Source organism: Mesocricetus auratus, unplaced genomic scaffold, assembly GCF_017639785.1.
Source record: "Mesocricetus auratus isolate SY011 unplaced genomic scaffold, BCM_Maur_2.0 contig_8099_pilon_obj, whole genome shotgun sequence".
NCBI lineage: Eukaryota > Metazoa > Chordata > Mammalia > Rodentia > Cricetidae > Mesocricetus > Mesocricetus auratus.
Window position 1 is genome coordinate 51,760 of NW_024433849.1, and position 22,202 is coordinate 73,961.

Genomic DNA, 22,202 nt, shown 5'->3' on the forward strand with positions numbered 1-22,202 from the left:
GTGATGGAGAAGTACACTTAATATTCATCATGGGAAAAATTCATCAAGATGAACTCTCAATATTGAACATCTGTGCCCCTAAAACAAAAGCACCCACAAAAGGAACTTTACTAAAGCTTATCGAACTCTACACACTAATAGTGGGAGATTTCAACACCTCACTCTCACCAATGGACAGATCTGTCAGATAGAAACTAAACCAAGAAATAATGAAACTAACAGATGTTATGACTCAAATGAACTTAATAGACCTCTACAGAACATTTCACCCAAACACAAAAGAATATACCTTCTTCTCAGCACCTTATGCTCGGAGCCTTTTCTAAATCAGATCATATACTCAATCACAAAGTAAATCTCAACAGATTGGAATAACCCCTGTAACTTATCAGATTACTATGGGTTAAAGTTAGAGTTCAACAATAACATAAGCTACAAAAAAACCTGGAAACACAAGGAAACTTAACAACTCTCAACTAAATTACCAATGGGTATGGAAGTAATGAAGAAAGAAATTAAAGACTTCTTAGAACATTGAAAATGAATTCATGTCATACCCAAACTTGTAGAACACAATGAAAGAAGTGTTAAGGGGAAAATTCACATGAATAATTCAATTTCTTTATTGAATCTTTATGCAGTTTGGGTATCAGGGTAACTGAGGCCTCATACAAAGAAACTCATAGCAATCCTTCTGTTTCTATTATGTGGAATAATTTGAGGAGAAGCTGGATAAATCTCACACTAGTGACTTAACAGCACACCTGAAAGTTCTAGAACAAAAAGAAGCAAACAGATCAATGAGGAGTAGAGGGCAGGAAATAATCAACCACAAGGCTAAAATAACAAAGTAGAAACAAAAAGAACAATAGACAGAATCAATGGAACAAAGAGTTGTTTCTTTGAAAAAAATCAACAAGTTAGACAAATCTTTATCAAAATGAGTTAAAGAGGCAGAGAAAGAATATCCAAATTAACAAAAGCAGAAACAAAAAGAGGGACATAAAAACAGACACTGAGGAAATATGGAGAATAATTAGATTAAAAAATCTGTACTCCACAAAATTAGAAAATATAAAAGAAAAGGATAATTGTCTTGATAAATACCACCTACCAAAATTAAAGCAAAACAATATAAACAATTTAAATAGTTATATAAATCCTAAGGAAAGAGAACCAGTCATTGTCATTAAAATCTTCCAACCTAAATAAAAACCCAGAGCCAGATTGTTCAAGCATAGAATTCTATTACTTTCAAGGAAGAGTTAATACTCCTCAAATTATTCCACACAATAAAAACAGAATAAATGTTGACAAATTAGTATTTTGAGACCTCAGTTACCTTGAAACCCAAATCACAGAAGATTCAATAAAGAAAGAGAATTATTCCTGTTCCCTCATGAATATTGATATAAAAATGCTCAATGAAATACCCCCACAGTGAATCCAAGAACACATCAGAAAGATCATCCCCCATGATCAAGTGGGCTTTGTTACAGAGATGCGGGGATGGCTCAATATATACAAAAAACTATCAATGTAATCCACAATATGAACAAATGAAAAGAAAAAACATATAATTATCTCATTAGATGCTGAAAAAGCCTTTGACAAAATCCATCACCAGTTAATGATAAAGGTCTTGGAGACATCAAGGTTTCAAGGAACGTACCTAAACATAATAAAAGCAATATACAGCAAGCAGACAGCCAACATCAAATTAAATGGAGATAAACTCAAAGCAATTCCATTAAAATCAGGAACAAGATGAGGCCATCTATAATCTCTATATGTATTTAATATACCACTCAAATTTCTAGATAGATAAATAAAACAACAAAAAGAGATCAAGGAAATACAAATTGGAAAGGAAGAAATCAAGCTATTGGTATTGTCATTTTGATGTGATACTATACATAAGAGACCCCAAAAATTCTACCAGGGAACTCCTACAGCTTGATAAACACCTTCAGAAAAGCAGCTGGATACAAGATTAACTCAAAAATCTCAGTGTCACCATTCCTGATTTCAAACTTTACTACAGAGCTATAGTAATAAAAACAGCATGATATTTTCATAAAAACAGACAGGTGGATCATTGGAATTAAATCAAAGACCATGATGTAAAACCAAAATTCTAATGTAGTTCCTCACAGAACTTAAAAAAGGCCATCTTAGATTTCATATGGAAACACAAAAGATTCATGATAGCGAAAACAATCCTGGAAAATTAAATAAAAGATGCTAGAGGTATCATTCCTGATTTTAAGATATACTTCAGAGTGATAGTAGTTATTTTTTAAATTATTCTTATTTATTTATTTAGTTTATGCTGTTACTTTTTTAGTAATATTTTTTAAAATTTTTTTAGACATGTTACTCCCAGTTCTGTCTTCTTTCCCTTCTCCCCCACTCCCCAGCAATCCCCCTAAATCCCCATTCCCTCACCCCTCTGCTCCCCAGAGAGGGTGAGGCCCTCCATGGGGGATTTTCAAAGGATGTCATATCATCCCGGGCAGGGCCTAGGTTCTCCCCCATGTGTCCAGGCTGAGAGAGTATCCCTCATGTGGAATGGGCTCCTAAAGTCTATTTGTATGACAGCTCTAAATACTGATCTACTGTCCGAGGTCCCATAGATTGTCGAGGCCTCCTCACTGACACCCAGGTTCATGGAGTCTGGATCAGTACCATGCTGGCCTCTCAGTCACCAGTCTGGGTTCCATGAGCTCTCCCTTGTTCAGGTCAGCTGCCTCTGTGGGTTTCACCAGCCGGGTCTTGACTCCTTTGCTTGGCATTCCTCTTTGCAACTGGGTTCCAGGAGTTCAGTTCAGTGTTTAGCTGTGGGTGTCTGCCTCTGCTTCCATCAGTCACTGGATGAGGGTTCTATGATGGCATTTAAGGTAGTCATCAATCTCATTATCAGAGGAGAGCATTTAAGGTAGCCTTGATGCCAGTTGGTGTCATTCTTGCAGATCTCTGAAAATCTCATTAGTGCCAGATCTCTTCTCAAATCTATAATGGTTCCCTTGATTATGATATCTTTCATCCTGCTCTCCTCTATTCTTCCGCCATCTCAACTTTCCTGATCCCCCATGTCCTCCTCTCCCCCCCATGCTCCCAATCCCTTCAGGAGATCCTGTCCCATTCTCCTCCCAGTTACCATACATATCTCTCTTAGGGTCCTCCCTGTTTCCCAGACTCTCTGGTGGTGGGATTGTAGGCTGGCAATCCCCTGTTTCATGTTTAAAATCCATATATGAGTCAGTACATACCATGTTTGTCTTTTTGTGACTGGATTACATCACTCAGATTGGTTTCTTCTAGTGTCATCCATTTGCCTGCGAATCTCAGGATTCCATTGTTTTTTTCTGCTGAATAGTACTCCATTGTGTAAATGTACCACATTTTCTCTATCTACTCTTCAGTTGAGGGGCATCTAGGTTTTTTCCAAGTTATGGATATTACAAATAATGCTGATATGAACATAGTTGAAGAGATGTCCTTATTGTATGAATTTACATCTTTTGGGTATATGCCTAAGAGTGGAATTGCTGGATCTTGCAGTAGACTGATTTCCATTTTCCTGAGGAATCTCAATACCCATCTCCAAAGTGGCTATACAATTTGGCACTCCCACGAACAGTGCTCCACTTCAGGGTGACAGCAATTATAACAGTATGAAACTGTATTAAAAACAGACACACTGATGAATGGAATAGAATTAAGGACCTTCAGACATGTTCATATTTCTACAGTCACCTGAGTTTTTACAAAGAAGCCAACGGTACACACTGGAAAATATCGTCTTCAAGAAATGATGGTGATCAAATTAGATAGCTACATGTAGAAGAATGAATTGGGTATTTATCTTACTCCACACAAAACTAAAATCCAAATGGGTTAAATACTTCGACACAAGACACAATACCCTTAATATAAAATATGAGAAAGTAGGGAATATGACTTAACCCATTGAACAGAAAAGGATTTCTTTAACAGGATCCTGGTAGTGCAGTTACATGGGACATTGTGAAACTAAAAACCTTTTTAAGCAAAAACAAAACAAAACAACACCATCACTGGAATGAAGATTCAGCCTGCAAAAAGGTTTTAAAAAACCTTTTCCATTTTTGTCTTGCTGTGTCCTTTGCCTTACAGAAGCTTCTCAGTTTCAGTAGGTCCCATTTATTAATTGTTGATCTTACTGCCTGTGCTACTGGTGTTATGTTCAGGAAGCTGTCTCCTGTACCAATTCGTTCAAGGGTACCACCCACTTTCTCTTCTAAGAGGTTCAGTGTGGCTGGATTTATGTTGAGGTCTTTGATCCATTTGGACTTAAGTTTTGTGCATGGCGATAGACATGGATCTATTTGCAGTCTTCTACATGCCAGTCTCCAATTATGCCAGCACCATTTGTTGAAGATGCTTTCTTTATTCCATTGTATATTTTAAGCTTCTTTGTTAAAGATCAGATGTCCGTACGTGTGTGGGTTAATACCCGGATTTTCAATTCGATTCCATTGGTCTACCTGTCTATTTTTGTGCCAATACCAAGATGTTTTCAGGACTATAGCTCTATAATAGAGCTTGAGGTCAGGGATGGTGATGCCTCCGGACGTTGCCTTGTTGAACAGGGTTGTTTTGGCTATCCTGGGTCTTTTGTTTTTCCATACAAAATTGATTATTGTTCTTTCAAGGTCTGTGAAGAACTGTGCTGGGATTTTAATGGGGATTGCATTGAATCTGTAGATTGCTTTTGGCAGGATTGCCATTTTTACTACATTGATCCTACCTATCCAAGAGCATGGGAGGTCTTTCCATTTTCTGAGGGCTTCTTTAATTTCTTTCTTTAAAGATTCAAAGTTCTTACAATACAGGTCTTTCACTTGTTTGGTTAGCGTTACCCCAAGGTATTTTATGTTGTTTGTGGCAATTGTAAAGGGTGATGTTTCTCTGATTTCTCTTTCAGCCCTTTTATCATCTGTATATATTAGGGCTACTGATTTTCTTGAGTTGATCTTGTAGCCTGCCACTTTGCTGAAGGTGTTAATCAGCTGTAAGAGTTCCCTGGTAGAGTTCTTTGGGTCATTGATGTAAACTATCATATCGTCTGCAAACAGTGAAAGTTTGACCTCTTCCTTCCCAATTTGTATCCCCTTGATCCCCCTTTGTTGTCGTATGGCAATAGCTAGAACTTCAAGTACCATGTTGAAAAGGTATGGAGAGAGTGGACAGCCTTGTTTTGTTCCTGATTTTAGAGGAATTGCGTTGAGTTTCTGTCCATTTAGTTTGATGTTGGCTGTTGGTTTACTGTATATAGCTTTTATTATGTTTAAGTATGTCCCTGTTATCCCAGATCTCTCCAAGACCTTTATCATGAAGGGGTGTTGGATTTTGTCAAAGGCTTTTTCAGCATCTAGTGAGATGATCATGTGATTTTTGTTTTTCAGCTTGAGAAGCAAGTCTCCAAAACACCAAAGGACCCTATTAAAAAGTGGGCTGCAGAACTAAATAGAGAGTTTTCAATAGAGGAGTCTAAAATGGCTGAGAGGCACTTGAGAAAGTGCTCAACATCCTTAGCCATCCGGGAAATGCAAATCAAAACAACTCTCAGATACCATCTCACCCCTGTCAGAATGGCTAAAATCATAAACACCAATGACAATTTATGCTGGAGAGGATGTGGTGAAAGGGGGACACTCCTCCATTGCTGGTGGGAGTGCCAACTGGTTCAGCCACTTTGGAAATCAGTGTGGAGATTCCTCAGAAAAATGGGAATAAACCTACCACAAGACCCAGCAACTCCACTCTTAGGCATATATCCAAAAGATGCCCATTCATACAACAAAGATGTCTGTTCCACTATGTTCATAGCAGCTTTATTTGTAATTGCCAGAACGTGGAAGCAACCTAGATGTCCCTCACCCGAAGAGTGGATAGAGAAAATGTGGTACATCTACACAATGGAGTACTATTCAGCAGGAAAAAATAATGGAATCATGAGATTCGCAGGCAAATGGATGACACTAGAAGAAACCAATCTGAGTGAGGTAACCCAGTCACAAAAAGAGAAACATGGCATGTAGTCTCTCATATATGGATTTTAGACATAGATCTGGGGAGTGCCAGCCTACAATCCTATGGCCAGAGAGTCTGGGAAACAGAAACTTTATTTAGTGGCTGATCGAAGAAGAGGCAGACTCCCTTGGTTAAGTACTGAGCTGAACTCAAGAAAGCCAGTAACAGAGAGAGAGGACTGATGATCAAAGTGATTAAGACTGGGCTGGTTTAACCCCCAGAAACAGCTGACCAGACAAAGGTTAACTCTTGAATCCCAGGCATTAGCCTGGGAAGCCAGCATGGGACTGATCAAGACCCCCTGAATCTGGGTGTCAGTGAGGAGGCCTAGGTAATCTATTGAGCCTTGGGCAGCAGATCAGTACCCATCCCAAGTATACACACGGACTTTGGACTCCCATAGAACAATGTGAGGTGCACTCTCACCCTGAACTCTTGGGGAAGGGTCTAGGCCCTGCCCTATATGAAATGACACACTATGCACACCCCCATGGAGGGCCTCACCCTCCCTGGAGAAATGAGGGGATAACGGGGGGGAGGGCACGGGAGGAAGGGAGGGAATGGGAGAGGGACCTGGAACTGACTTGTGAAGCAACCTTGTTTCTTATCTAAATTTAAACTGGAAAATAAAATTTAAAAAAAATGGAAAAAAATAAAAAAATAAAAACATGTCAAATGAAAAATAAAACCTTTTCCAGCTGTACATCTGACAAAAAATTCATATCTACACTGTACATAACTTGAAAATGTAAACATGAAAAAAACAAACAAACCAATCATTAAATGAAGAATGGGGGTGGACAGATGGCTTCATGATTAAAAAAATATTAGCCACACTTCCAGAGGACTCCAGTTCAGTTCTAAATATCCACATGGTGACTCACAACCATATGTAATTCTGGTCCCCAGGGATGGGATTTCCTCTTCTGACCTCTGCAAGCACCAGGCACACACATGACACACAGATATACATGAAAGCTAAACACTCTACACATGAAATAACTTTTAAGTTTTTAAACAGTGAGTGGAACTAAACTGAGAGTTCTCAAAAGATGAAATAAAAGTGACTGAAAAATATCTTTTTAATGTTCAAAATCCTTTGACATCAGGGAAATATGAAACAAAACCACTTTGAGATTTCAGCTTACTTTAGTTAGAATAGGTATGATTAAAAAAAGATGACAACAAATGTTTAGGCTGGATGAAGGGAAAAGGAAAACTTTATTCACTGCTGGTGGGAGGAAAAAATAGGTTACAACCACTGGGGAAAACAATGTAGAGGTTATTCATAGTCCAGCTATATCATTCTTGAGCATGTACCTAAAGGACCCTGTATGCTACTACAGAGATATCTGTTTGTAAATATTCAATGCTGATTTAATCACAATAGCATATAAACAGAAGCAGTCTGTATGCCTACCAGCTAATGAATGATTGAAAAAAATGGGAACGTTTACACAAATGCACTGTTAAACAGCTATAAAATAAATGAATTTCACAGGTGAATGGATGGAACAGGAAACAACCACTGAGTAACACTGACCCAGGAAGACAAACATTACATGTTCACTCTGTCTCTTTTGTGCATGTAAGCTTTAAATCTTAATATACGTGTGTTTAGTCAGAAAACTAGTGGCCATTGTAGTGAGACTTCCAAGGGAGGGAAGATAGACTACATGGTTAAAATTGAGTAATGGAATGGAAAGGGTTAAATGGTGTTGGGGATGTGTCCCTTCAAGACAGACAAGAGAACAAAAGGAGGGATAACTAGCACTAACAAAGAACTTTTTTTTTTAAAGTCATTTGGAGACTGCCTGAGGGCTGCCTCAGAGCCTCTCCTCCTGGCAGGAGAAAGGCACCCCAGATTCCTGGTCTACTCTTTCACAAATGGGAGCAGGGGACTAGGTAAACCCAGCCCTGTATCCAGGTCTGCCTTCCAGTGCCTGGGGACTGCCAGAGAGCCTCCCCACCCGGCAGGAGTCATGCACCCCAGATTCCTGGTCTTCTCTTCCACCAACAGGACCAGGGGACCAGTGGACCAGGAAGAGGAGAACTACCAGAGTGCTGGACTTCCTTGTACCCACAAAAAGGGAACTCTAGTCCCCTAACCACCAGACTAGTAAGGGGCTCTTTCTGCACCAACTAAAAGAAGAGACAGGAAAGAGACAATACAAAAACATATTCAGCAACAGAAAAACAAATATGACACCGCCAGATTCTAGAGACTCCACACCAGTAAGACTCCAACATTCCAATGTAAATGAAGCAGAAGAGAGTGACCTTAAAACCACCTTCATGAAAATGATAGAGGCCCTAAAAGAGGATATAGGAATATCCCACAAAGAAATGGAAGAAAAAACAATCCAAAAAAATGCAAGAAATAGAAGAAAAAGGAAACCAAAAATGCAAGAAATGGAAGAAACAACAAACTAACAAATCCAAAAATTGCAACAAATGGACAAAAAATCAAGGCAAAAACTGTAAGAAACAATTCAAACAGTACAAGGGTTGAAAACTGAAATAGAGACAATAAAAAAAACACAATCTGAAGGAAGGCTGGAAATAGAAAAGCTGGGCAAATGGTCAGGTACTACCAATACAAGCATTACCAACAGAATACAAGAGATGGAAGAGAGAATATCAAGTGTTGAAGATACACTAGGAGAAATTGATTCATCAACCAAAGAAAATCTTACATCCAACAAATCCCTAAATCAAAACATCCAGGAAATACGGGACACCATGAAAAGACCAAACCTAAGAATAATAGGTATAGAAGAAGGTGAAGAAAACCACCTCAAAGGGACAGGAAACATATTCAACAAAGTCATAGAAGAAAACTTTCCCAACCTAAAGAAAGACATGCCAATGAAGGTACAAGAAGCTTAGAGAACACCAAATACAATGGACCACAAAAAAGTCCCCTCGCTACATAATAATCAAGACCACAAATACACAGAATAAAGAAAGAACATTAAGAGCACCTAAGGAAAAAGGCCAAGTAACATATAAAGGCAAACCTATTAGAATTACACCTGACTTCTCCATGGAAACTCTGAAAGCCAGGAGGTCCTGGATAGATACTCTACCAACATTAAGAGACAATGGATGCCAGCCCAGACTACTATACTCGGCAAAGCTCTCAACCACTATAGATGGAGAAAACAAGATATTTCATGACAAAACTAGATTCAAGCAATACATATCCACTAACCCAGCCCTACAGAAAGTTCTGGAAGGAAAACTCCAACCCAAGGAAGTTAACTACAACCAGAAAAACATAGGCATTAAATAATCCCACTTTATCAACAGCCAAAAGAAAAAAGGGGTGGAATTCTACACAAAATTCCACCACCAACAACAATTCCAAATCAAAGAAGAATGAACAATGTACAAAACTTAAGTCCAAATGGATCAAAGACCTCAACATAATTTGAGCCACATTGAACTTCTTAGAAGAGAAAGTGGGTGGTACCCTTGAATGAATTGATACAGGAGACTGCTTCCCTAACATAACACCAGTAGCACAAACAGTGAGGTCAACAATTAATACATGAGATCCTGAAATTTAGAAGCTTCTGTAAGGCAAAGGACACAGTCAACAAGACAAAAAGGCAGTCCACAGAATGGGAAAAGATATTCCCTTACCCCATATCTGACAGAGGGCAGATCTCCAAAATTTACAAAGAATTGAAGAAACAAGTCTCCAAAACACCAAAGGATCCAATTAGAAAGTGGGCTACAGAACTAAACAGATAATTCTCAATAGAGAAGTCTAAAATGGCTGAGAGGCACTTGAGAAAGTGATCAACATCCTTAGCCATCAGGGAAATGCAAATCAAAACAACTCTGAGATACCATCTTACTCATGTTAGAATGGCTAAAATCAAAAACACCAAGGACAGTTTATTCTGGAGAGGTTTTGGAGAAAAGGGAACACTCCTCCACTGCTGGTACAGCCTCTTTGGAACTCGTACAGTCACTTTGGAAATCAGTATGGAGATTCCACAGGAAAATGTGAATAAACCTACCACAACATCCAGCAATTCCACTCTTAGGCATATACCCAAAAGATGCTCATTCACATAGCAAGGATGTCTGTTCCACTATGTTCAAAGCAGCATTATATGTAATAGCTAGATCCTGGAAGCAACCTAGATGCCCCACAACTGAAGAGTGGATAGAGAAAATGTGGTACATTTACACAATGGAGTACTACTCAGCTGAGAAAAACAATGCAAATGGATGACACTAGAGGAAACCATTCTGAGTGAGGTAACCCAAACACAAAAAGACAAACATGGTATGTACTCACTCATATATGGATTTTAGATATGGATTAGGGGAGTTTCAGACTACAATCCCAGTGCCAGTGAGTATGGGAAACAAGGAAGTTCCCAAGAGAGATGCATGATGCCCCAGAGAAGTGTAATGAGCCAAGATCTCCTGAGCAGATTTGGAACATTGGGGGAGGGGAGAGGGAGCCAGGAAAAAGTGAGGGGAGAAGAAGGCATGGGGGAGCAGGAAGGTTGAGTCGAGGTAAGAATAGAGGAGAGCAGGATGAAAGATACCATAATAGATCGAGTCATTATAGGCTTCAGGAGACAGCTGACACTAGTGAGATCTCCAGAGATCTACAAGGATAACATCAACTGGCAAACTAAGCAATAGCGGAGAGACTACACTAATAGCCCCTCCTTGATGATAGGGTTGATGACTACCCTATATGCCATCCTAGAACCTTCATCCAGGGACTGATGGAAGCAGAGACAGATACCCACAACTGAACACTGAACTGAACTCTTGTAACCCAGTGACAGGGATGGAGGAGTGATGAACAAAGGGGTCAAGACCTTGAGGATGAAACCCACAAAGACAGCTGACCGGATAAGGGGGAGCTCTTGAATCCCAGAGTGACTGCTGAGAGGCCAACAGGGGATTGATCCAGACCCATGAATGTAGTGCCAGGGAGGAGGCCACAGAAATCACGGGGTTCTTGTGTAGTAGATCAGTGTTTACCATGATTTATGAATGAGCTTTGGGAGCCAATTCCAAATAGAGGGATGCTCTCTCAGCCTGGACACATGGGTAAGGGCCTATGTCCTGCCAAGAATGAAATGCCAGGCTTTAGAGATCCCTCCCAAGGAGAGCCTCACCCTCCCTGGGCAATGATGTGGGGATTGAGTGGGGTGCTGGGCAGCTGGTGTACGGATAAGGGAGGAGGGGTGGGAGAGGGAGCTGGGACTGACATGTGAAACATTCAGGTTTCTAATTTAAATAAAAACATATGTTGAGAAAAAATAAAAATAGTGCCTCCGAGATACAGCAGGGCAGTTGCATGTATGAACTCTCAGCGGTTGTGAGAGCATGCACAAGTCTCTCTATGTTCAAGTTGGACGTAATCTAAGCATGGAGAAAGAAGTTGAGAATGAAATCTAGTCTGCCCTAACTTAGGAACTATTGACAAGAGATAGCTGTTAGGAGAGGAAGAATCATTTTTCTTTAAGTGTGTGGCCTCTGGTAACTGAATCATCCTCGAGTGGAAGATGACACACATCCATGAGTATAACAACACAAATTGGACTTGGTGGGTTTAAAAAGTAGGACCCAACATGTACATAGAAAAGTAGATAGATCCGGTAGGAAAGTAGTGGATATTATCATAATACATAAATTCTTAAGGAACTGATATAAACACGTCTGTTAGGAATTTTTGGTTTTTCGAGGGAGGATTTCTCTGTGGCTTTGGAGGCTGTCCTTGAACTATCTCTTGTAGATCATGCTGGTCTCGAAATCACAGAGATCCACCTGCCTCTGCCTCCTGTGTGCTGGGATTAAAGGCATGCGATACCAACGCCCAGCTACCATGACAATTCTTATGAAGGAAAACATTTAATAGGGGTTGGCTTAAAGTTAAATGCTTCAGTTCATTGTCATTATGTCAAGAAGCATGGTAACACACAGGCAGACATGGTGTTGGCGATGTGGCTGATGGTTCTACTTCTGGATCTGGATCATCAGGCAGCAGAAAGAGAGTGACATTTGGCTTTTCTTGAGTTTCTGAAGCCTTAAGCAAACCTCTAGTGACACACTTCTGCCAACAAGGTAGAACTTCAACAAAGCTGTATCCTCTAATAGTGCTACTGCCTGTTAAATGAAAATGGGCCTATGGGGGCCATATTCATTCAAGTCGTCACAAGACATGAGAAATAAAAAATAATGAAAAATTAATGAAGAAGTCTTGAAGTTCAGTGTCTTCAAATTACAGCTTCTGTGCACATTGCTGCAGAATGACCATAGTCAGATCCCCTGAGTATCCTCAAATCTGGTAAACATCCCAGAAGAGGCATGATTCTACAGTGGGAGCATTGTAATTCAGGAGCTTTGGTTGCAAAGAGAGAGGTCAATATAATGGTTCACAGAGTGTGTGACTTGTGATGAATTGTCATAACACATCCTCCACTCCTTCACTGAATCTCTTCCTAGAAGGAAAGATCTGTCACCAGAAGTCACAACTGAAGTCAACTTGCCACAAGATTGACAAATACACTTCTGTAGTTCAGATACCACATTATCCATGCCTTAGTGATTGTATGACAAGTACCCAGAACAGGACTTGTGAGTGACTGGTGAACTTAGCAACTGTCTCTCTAAAGATCTCTAAGAAATTAAGACCCAACAAAATTAATGACTCCTCTACAACTTGGTGGAAATAAGAATCAGAAATTAAGACCCAATGCCCAGAGGACAGAGTGAGCTAGGGAATAAGTAGTGGAGAGCTGGGTCCTGACCCTGTTCTCTAGACAAAAAGAATCTTCAAAGAGAAAAGAACATGCCCTGCTTCAAACCCCAGCATCCTACAGAAAAGACTCTACTGATCTCATGACAATATATTTTTGTACTTTCTCTTCACATTGGCTGTTATGAACTCAGCTGCCTCAGCCCTCAGGAAATCTTGGAAGAAGCTGTTTAAGAAGCGTCTCTTGATAGTCTCTCTTCTGATTCCAGAAAGAAGGTAACATGTTGGTTAGCTAAGGAAAGTGGTAAACTACAGCAGATGAATCTATGGTCCTGAAAAAGTTCACTTTTCACATTGTGATAGTGTCTAAGATGTGTCAGACATGGTCATCGTGCCTTCATTTTGTCTGTTCACTATCTCACTCAGCACACTTATAATAACCATTTCTGGTTATTATATTCACTTGATGTTATAAGAAATTAAGAGAAGTAAAAATGTGTTATGTAGAATTTTCCTTAATTGTGCTGCTTAAGTGTCATAATCCATGCTGTTTTTCCAAAACAGCAGCCTTTAGAGTACACAGATGGACACTCTTTGGTGTCTAATTTTATATAACTAGAGAGTGCTTACTGAATGCCAGGCATTTGACACATAGTATTTATCTAATTCTCAAAACACACAACATGACCAGGACTGCCAGTCTCCATCGTCCAGAAGGGGAAACCAATGTATGAAGTCTTAACTTGTCTAACATATACAGCACAGAGACTGGCCTGGAACCCAAATGGCCTTGCTTTGAAAGTTGTACTTTTCTACACATCCTGTTCAGGACAGTGTGGCCATGGAATGTGCTGACATAGTGTATTGTCCAGACTGGATGGGAAATTAGCTAGTAAAAATATAAAACTTAATGCTCTACTTTGTTTCTGTGACTTAGTTTTAAGAGGAAAGAAAGTATCCATGAAAAACACCCAGGATATTGAATTATTGTCCAGAAATCCATATATCCCTGAAATCCTATTTTCATGTCCCATTTCCTAGGTCAAAACAGAAAGTGTCAGAGCCCAGGAGTAACTGATCAGTTTACAAGAATATGTTAGCAGAGGAGATTATTTCTATATTTAAACACTAACAAAAATCTAATGAAAAAAATCCTTTTCTCAAATCACATATAATTTTACTACCATTAAAACTTTTCACAAATTTCCCATTTTCCAGGACAGTTTTTTAAAGCTTATCCATTGGAGTCTACTTTGAGAGGGAGCTGCTCTAAACAACACACCGTACTGCATGTTGTCAATTAAAAACAGACGTCCAGGCTGAGGGAGCACCCCTCCACGTGGAATGGGCTCCCAAAGTCCATCTATATTACAGGGATAAATACTTATCTACTATCCTATGTCCCATAGATTGCTGAGGCCTCTTCTGTGACACCCAGGTGAGGGGGCATAGAGTGAGGGGTTGGGAGAGTTCGGGCAGTGGCGAGAGAGGAGGGAAGGGAGAGGAAGCTGTGAGTAATGTGTAACATTTTAATCATTTAAAAATAATTAAAAAACCAATTCCCACCTCAATGCAGATAAACAGTAGTCTACTCCACATGAGTGCCCATAGCTTAGAAGCACAAATGAAGGTTTATCAAAAGGACATATTACACTCTGAAAATGCATATGTCATACTTTATTGATTGTATATAAGGAAAGTTGTAAATTGGATCATTTTCCAAACATATTTTATCAGATGCTATGTGCATGTGAAGATTAAATAATTTTTGTTCCATAGCATTAGAAAGTCTCATTCCCAGCATCTGGTAAACATGGGACAGAGAAGCCAGAAAAATTCTTTTTTTGCATTTTTTCATATTTTTTTATTTAAATTTTTACACGTCACTCTCAGTTCCCTCTCCTCCCCTCATCCCCCACCCACCTCACTCCCGTCAGAATGGCTAAAATAAAAACTCTAATGACAGTTTATGCTGGAGAGGATGTGGAGAAAGAGTATACTCCTCTGCTGCTGGTGGGAATGCCAAATTGTGCAGCCACTTTGGAGATCGGTATGGAGATTCCTCAGAAAAATGGAAATCAGTCTACAACAAGATCCAGAAAAACAGTCTTTAGGAGAGAGAAATAATAAATTCCCTAAAGAATTAGTTCTCGAATTATACCAAATTTACCAGCCTTCATGATCTGTTCTGGCTTCTTTTTTATTCCACACTGTACAGTTGACATTACATGTACCTGTGTCATACTTGGAGTATTATATCTAAAGTTGAAATAGTCAAGAATATAATATGACCTAAAGACGTAAAGATAGTAGTGGAGGAAAAAGACATTTTGCCTGATCAGTTATATTCTTTGGTAAGATTGTATGCCTTCCCCTTTGTCTGCGGTTATCTGTGCTATATGCAATGTTTTGGTGTTTAGAGTGTTTTAATGACATGTTTTCCTTTAGTTCTACTTTGTCTTCTGAAAAAACTTCATTCCACATTTATAAATTCATTAAGAGTGACTGGTTCTAATTCTAAGGGAGATTTACCATAATTGAAATTCTTATTTGTTATTGACAATTTTAAATGTTCTGTTATGTTGGTGGTATATTAATATTTGGGGACATTTCAGAATAATTCAGATAATAATACAGTACAACTTAAAAATGCTTATTAACAAAATTGTTTTACCCCATGAAACAAGGATAGAAACAAAGAAACAGACTTAGGATAAATCAAGATTACCTAGGCTTTTACAACATAATACAATCTTACTTATTATTTTCTAAGTGGAAAGGGAAATTGAACTATAAAAGGAGTCACTTTGTATTATTGCTCATTTGCCACTACTAGCAATTGTTATATTAAAGGTTTTAATAATGGAAGTTTTAAATATTCACTTAATCAAGAAATACAAGCTCTTAAGTTATGAAATGCCATGAACATTATCAGCAAAGATTGTTTTGCACAATTTAGATAGAAAAGAGTCAACCAAACCTTTCAGTATTTCTAAGAGTCAAAGTTACTCTGACATGGCAGAAGTCTGAGTACCTCAGAGTGTTTCTCAGAGTCTTGACTTTACTGCATTTTTTTACTGTATCTTCTGCATTTATCTCAAAATTTCACTTCATCTTTGTTGTTTTTAGTTATGTATATGTTGGGAAGAGTGCATATGAGTGCATGCATCTACAGAAGCAAGAAGTGTTGGGTCCTCTTGAAGCTATAGGCAGAGGTGATGCTGAGCTATCTCTCCTACCCCCACGAATTAATAACAGTAATCTAACTGGTTGGGCCCAGTTAATAGTATTCCTTCTTTCTTAATAAGAAGTTAATTTTATCTTTAAGAATTTGGATATAAGAAAGAGATACCCCCAAATGATATTCCTTTTGGAAGATTTTAAACTTATTTGTCAATTTAAAAACTAGGATTTTGTTCAAGTTATTTTGAATAATAACAGAGAGTAGTGAAAAACTTATTTTTAAAAAATATTAAATTGGGTTAGGTGAGATGAAAGCATATAATTATGATAAAATAATGATTAGTGAAAGAGTATTATAACATCGTTTGTAGAGATATTAAATATAAGGTTATATAGGGCTCGCAAGATGGTTCCATGGATAAAAGTTCTTGCTGCCAAGCCTAGTGATCAGAGTCTCATCCCTGGTGACCTAAATGGTGGAAGGAGAGAGCCAACTCATGTCCTCTAATCTCCACATGTGCACTGTGACACATATGTACTCACACATGGACACATGCATGCACGTATGTGTACACACACATCAAGTAAATATATAAATGTAAAGTTTAAAATGAAACTAGCATAATTTTTATGATTTAGGAGAATGTCAAAGAAAATTCAAAGTATTTTGGAAAAATTTTTGAAAAACTAAGTAATAAAGTATTTAACAACTGTAACAAAATGATTGTCAATAGAAATGTGGCAGGCAGGGTTTGACTTTAGCTACTGGGGGTGTTCACTTGTTGATGTAGTTGAAGATGAATATCACCCAGCTTTTCTGAAGGCTATGTGGCTGTGACATGAAGACATTGACACAAGTTTGAGGTAGGAAACACAAGGAGTTTTACTCCTGACATTTTGTAGTTTAGGAAGTTGTTAGATAAATTATATAGGATTGCTTTCCTGAATATTGAAGGAAGTCTTTTTTGTTTTTTGGTTTTTTTTTGGTTTTACGAGACAGGGTTTCTCTGTTTGGGAGGCTGTCGGTCCAGCCTGGCCTCGAACTCACAGAGATCTGCCTGCCTCTGCCTCCCGAGTGCTGGGATTAAAGGCGTGCGCCACCAACGCCCAGCTTGAAGGAAGTCTTTAATGTGGGTGTTTTACAGTATATAAAATCATCTTGTGTTAATTCTTATTCATTTAGTACTTTGTCTCCCAAGAGCTCACTGTGGAAATTCTGTAATTAATTCTGAAGTTTTCATTATACTTTAAGACTTCTTACAATAGTATATGCCACCCTGTATTAGCAATGGGAGGTCAATTATTCCTGTATTTTATTTTTATTGAACACCAAGTAGTTATTTTATAAGAAAGTATCCCATGTTTTTTAAAAGGAACAGATCTCAGATTCAGGCTAATTATGGGACTAAGGGAGCCAAAAGCCAGTCAGTTCTGAAAACCATAATCACTTATTTATTTAACTCTATATCTAGAAGTCTGGAGATAAGAGACATGCTGAAATTTTGTATAATATGAAAATTTTCACAAATATATTGAAATATTTAAAGTATTTATTTCAGAATTCCATACATGCATCCAAAGCCTTCTGTTCATGCTCAATGTCCCATCTTCTTTTATCAATGTTTCTATTAAACAACTTCCTTCTTATCAAGTCCTCCTACCGCTATCATATCTTTATTTGCTCTGTGGTTCACTGAGTTTAACCTGTGCCACCAACTGGGAAGGAGTATAGAGATAGTGACTGGAACAGGCGCTTCTCCAGTAAAAAAAATGACTCCTCTTTCATACTGAGTTGATGTTGAGCAAATTATTCTGTTTCCTGTTTGGGCAAAACTTAAATTCCCTCAGTTATGTCTAGGATATTCATCAATTTCTGGTGCCTTCACAGCAGATGAAAACCCTCAGCAGCCCCACTAACTCCAGCACTATCACAGGTTTCATCCTGCTGGGCTTCCCCTGCGCCAGGGAAGGGCAGATCCTCCTCTTCGTGCTCTTCTTCACTGTCTACCTCCTCACCCTCGTGGGCAACGCTTCCATCATCTGTGCTGTGCGCTGGGATCAGAGACTCCACACCCCCATGTACCTCCTGCTGGCCAACTTCTCCTTCCTGGAGATCTGCTATGTCACCTCCACAGTTCCCAGCATGTTGGCCAACTTCCTCTCTGACACCAAGGTCATCTCCTTCTCTGGGTGCTTCCTGCAGTTCTATTTCTTCTTCTCCTTGGGTTCTACAGAATGCTTTTTCCTGGCAGTCATGGCCTTTGATCGCTACCTTGCCATCTGCAGGCCTCTACACTATCCCTCTCTTATGACTGGGCGCCTCTGTAACATCCTCGTGACCACTTGCTGGGTGCTTGGTTTCCTCTGGTTCCCAGTTCCCATCATCATCATCTCCCAGATGTCCTTTTGTGGATCCAGGATTATAGACCATTTTGTATGTGACCCAGGCCCTCTGTTGGCCCTCAGCTGTTCCAGAGCCCCACTGATGGAACTTTTCTGGACAATAACAACTTCTTTGCTCCTCTTTGTTCCTTTTATCTGCATCATGGGATCTTACATGTTGGTCCTGAGAGCCGTGTTTAGAGTTCCTTCAAGAGATGGACGAAGAAAGGCTTTCTCCACTTGTGGGCCCCATGTGACTGTGGTTTCTCTTTTCTATGGATCAGTGATGGTCATGTATGTGAGCCCAACATCTGAACATGCAGCTGGGAGGCAGAAGCTTGTGACTCTGTTTTATTCTGTAGTTACTCCACTCATTAATCCTGTAATATACAGTCTGAGGAACAAAGATATGAAACATGCAATGGAGAAGTTTTTGAAAACATAGAAATCAGAATTTTAATCAAACAAAAAACTCGCATTAGAGTGTGTAGGTATACACTGTAGAATATTATTCAACCACAGGAATGATTTAATAGTGTAATTTTCATAAGCAAGGATAAAACTGGAGGACATTGTGTTAAGTAAAATAATCAAGCCATGGGAATTCAAACACCACATGTTCTCATTCAAGTGTAGAAAATTTAAAGAATAGGACCAGGAAGTATGAGGAGATAAAATATGGTTAATGTCCAAAGTGGGTACAGGAGGACAGTTACTCATCATCTGTGTTTGATAGTGGAATTAGCATGTCTGACACATGCTAGTTCTGTTTCACACAAGATAGTCAAGATTTTGAATGTTCCCAACATGAAAAATACAACAAACATTTGAAATAATACTGATGACAATAACTTTGAGATAATATACATTATATGCATATACTGAATGTTACACTGTACCTCACAAATATGTATAATTATTTCATTAATTAAAGTAAAAATGCAAATCCAGGCATATGGAATCATGCCTACAATCCCAGAATTTGGGGAGCTTGGACAGAAGGATCAGAATTTCAAGAGATGTTGGCTGCATAACAATATCATATGTCATAAAACAAAAGAGAAGAATGTGGTGCTTCAAGCCTGTGATACTTACATTTCCTGTTGCTATAGTAATCTCCATGATCAAAAGCAATTTATGAGATAAAGGGATTACTTGGTGTACAGATTATAATCTATCAATGAGTAGACCCAAGACAAGATCTTAATGGAAGAAACTGGAGGCAGGAACTGAATCAGAGACCATGAAGGAATATACTTACTGGCTTGTTTTCCATTGCTTTCTTCTGGAACCTAGGACCACCTGCCCAGGGGTAGCACCACTGACAGTGGGACTGACCTTCACATATCAACCATTAATCAAAAAAATGCCACATACATATGACTGTAAGCCAATTCAATTGAGGCTAATCTTAGGTGACTCTGACTTACGTCAGGTTGAAAAAAAAACTAGCCAATACGTATGATTCCTTGTCAACTTGACACAAAAACGCATGGTTATTAAATAACATTCCTTTGTTTATCCCTAAACCATCATGTTAATATAGTAATATAAAATACAGTACGACCTTTAAAACTCCCATATTATTTTAAAGTTTTCAATACTTTAAAGTTTAGTGCCTCTTAAAAATATCCAAAGACTCTTGATGGTGAATCACTATAAAATCCAAAATATATTGCATGCTTCTATTTTATTTTCCTTTTGGGAGTTTTATACACGAGGACTGTATTCACATTATTTCCATCCTACCCTCTCCCCTTGGTAACTCTTCTTACATCTCCCAATTCCTCTCAAATCCATGACCTCTGATGTTTCAATTTGTGACACATGCACACCGTGTGTGTGTGTGTGTGTGTGTGTGTGTGTGTGTATGTGTGTACCTGATGAGTCCATTTAGTGTTGTCTATGCATACATGCGTTTATGCATGATCACTAAGGATGGATAATGTGTCATGGAGTTTGTCTCTGGAGAATGATTCTCCCTCTCTCAGCAGCCATTCATTTCCTGAAGCTTTTCATCTAGGTGTAAAGCTCTGGGATGCTTCCCCTATCACATGGGCTCTAACTAGTGTTCTCATTGTGCATGTCTTATTTCATTTACCATACTGTTACAATTTCAGTGGTGAAACTTTCTGTCATATGTAAATCACTATCTTGTAGCAGAGGTTAGTCCTCTGGATTTTACTATCTTTAACCCTCCAATTTCTCAATGTTCCCTAAACTGTAAATGTCAGGGTTATGTTATAAAAATATATTTTGAGGGTGGGTATCATGTGATCAGGTGTTTTCTGAGTTTTGACCAGTTGTGGATTTCTCTGATGGGCTCCGTATGACACAAAAAGATTCTTCACTGATGAGGGTTATCTGTATGTAATAATATGTATTCAGAGTGCAGTTGAAAATTATATTGGTTTAAGAAAATGGAAATATTAAATTTTCTTCTAGGAAACATGGCCTCACCAGCTACAAGTAGTCAGCTAGTGAGCCAGGCATTAGTGTCTTTCTATTTAGTCACCCAATTAGGTGACTACTGGTTACCCTAAAAGCCTAAGTGTTACTTAGGCCGTAGTCATTGTGTTTCATGTACTTTACAACTTGCTAAGACTACTTATTGCTTGACAGCTTGCATAGCACTTTCCAATACTATGAGAGCTAGTTGCAGGAAAGAGTTGTGCAGGTCAGTCCAGCTTGATTCTTCCAACTCCTGTGTCTTAAGGGTAGTGTGTTTCCCTGCAGCCTTTTCAATCATTCTTAGAATGTGGCACCTGGTAATTGAATCATCCTCGAGTGGAAGGTTACACACCAAAGAGTATAACAAGAACACAAATTGGACCTTATGGGTTAAAAAATTGGATATGATAGATACTTAGGAAAGTAGATAGAACTGGTAGGAGATGGAGTGATGAATACATAATCAGAATATAAAAATTCTCAAAAAAGCTAATAAAATATTATCTTTGCTGGGGTTTCTATTGCTGTGAAGAGGCACCATTTAACTGTTAAAGCATGTTAACCATTACTACCATGCCAGGAAGCATGGTAACACACAGCAGACATGGCGCTGGAGATGTAGCTGAGTGTTCTACATCTGGATATGGATCATTAAGCAGCAGGAAGAGAGAGGGACACTGGGACTGGGTTGAGCTTCTGAAACCATTAGCCCAGCTCCAGTAACACACTACCCCCAACTAGGTCACACCTAATAGTGACACTCCCTGTGAAATGAAAATGGGCCTTTAGGGGCCATTTTCATTGAAATCATCACACACAGAACATAAGAAAGAAAAAATTGATGAAAAGGAAAACTGTTACTTTATTAGGAATGAAGAAGTCTTAAAGCTCAGTGACCCCATATTGCAGCTTCTGTGCACATTGCTGCAGGTTGACTGTAGTCTGGTCTCCTGAATAGCTTCACATCTGTTAGATTTCCCATAAAGGTATGATTGCATAGTGGGAGCAATGTAATTGAGGAGCTTTGGTTGCAAAGAGAGAGGTCACTATAATGGTCTGTAGACTGTGTGACTTGTGATGAATCATCACAACATCATCTGTACTCCCCACTGAATCTCTTCCCTGAAGGGAGGAAGATGTGTCACCAGAAGTCACAACTGAAGTCAGCTTGTCACAAGGCCGACAAATAAACTTCTGTAATTCAGATACCACCTTATCCATGGCTTAGTGATTATATGACAAGTATCCAGAACAAGACTTGTGAGTGACTGGTGAGCTTAACAACTCTCTAAAGACCTCTAAGAAATTAAGACCCAACAAAATGAATGACTTCCTCCACTCCTGGTTGGAAGTAAGAATCAGAAATTAA

The 22,202-nt window shown here is 38.9% G+C and overlaps 1 protein-coding gene across 1 annotated transcript; it reads left to right on the forward strand.

Moving 5' to 3' along the window:
- Positions 1 to 17,891: 17,891 nt before the first annotated feature.
- Positions 17,892 to 19,031, forward strand: LOC121138520 (olfactory receptor 11G2-like). The gene has a single exon (XM_040741206.1). The coding sequence runs from the start codon at positions 17,892 to 17,894 to the stop codon at positions 18,825 to 18,827; it is 936 nt and encodes a 311-aa protein (XP_040597140.1). The 3' UTR covers positions 18,828 to 19,031.
- Positions 19,032 to 22,202: the final 3,171 nt, after the last annotated feature.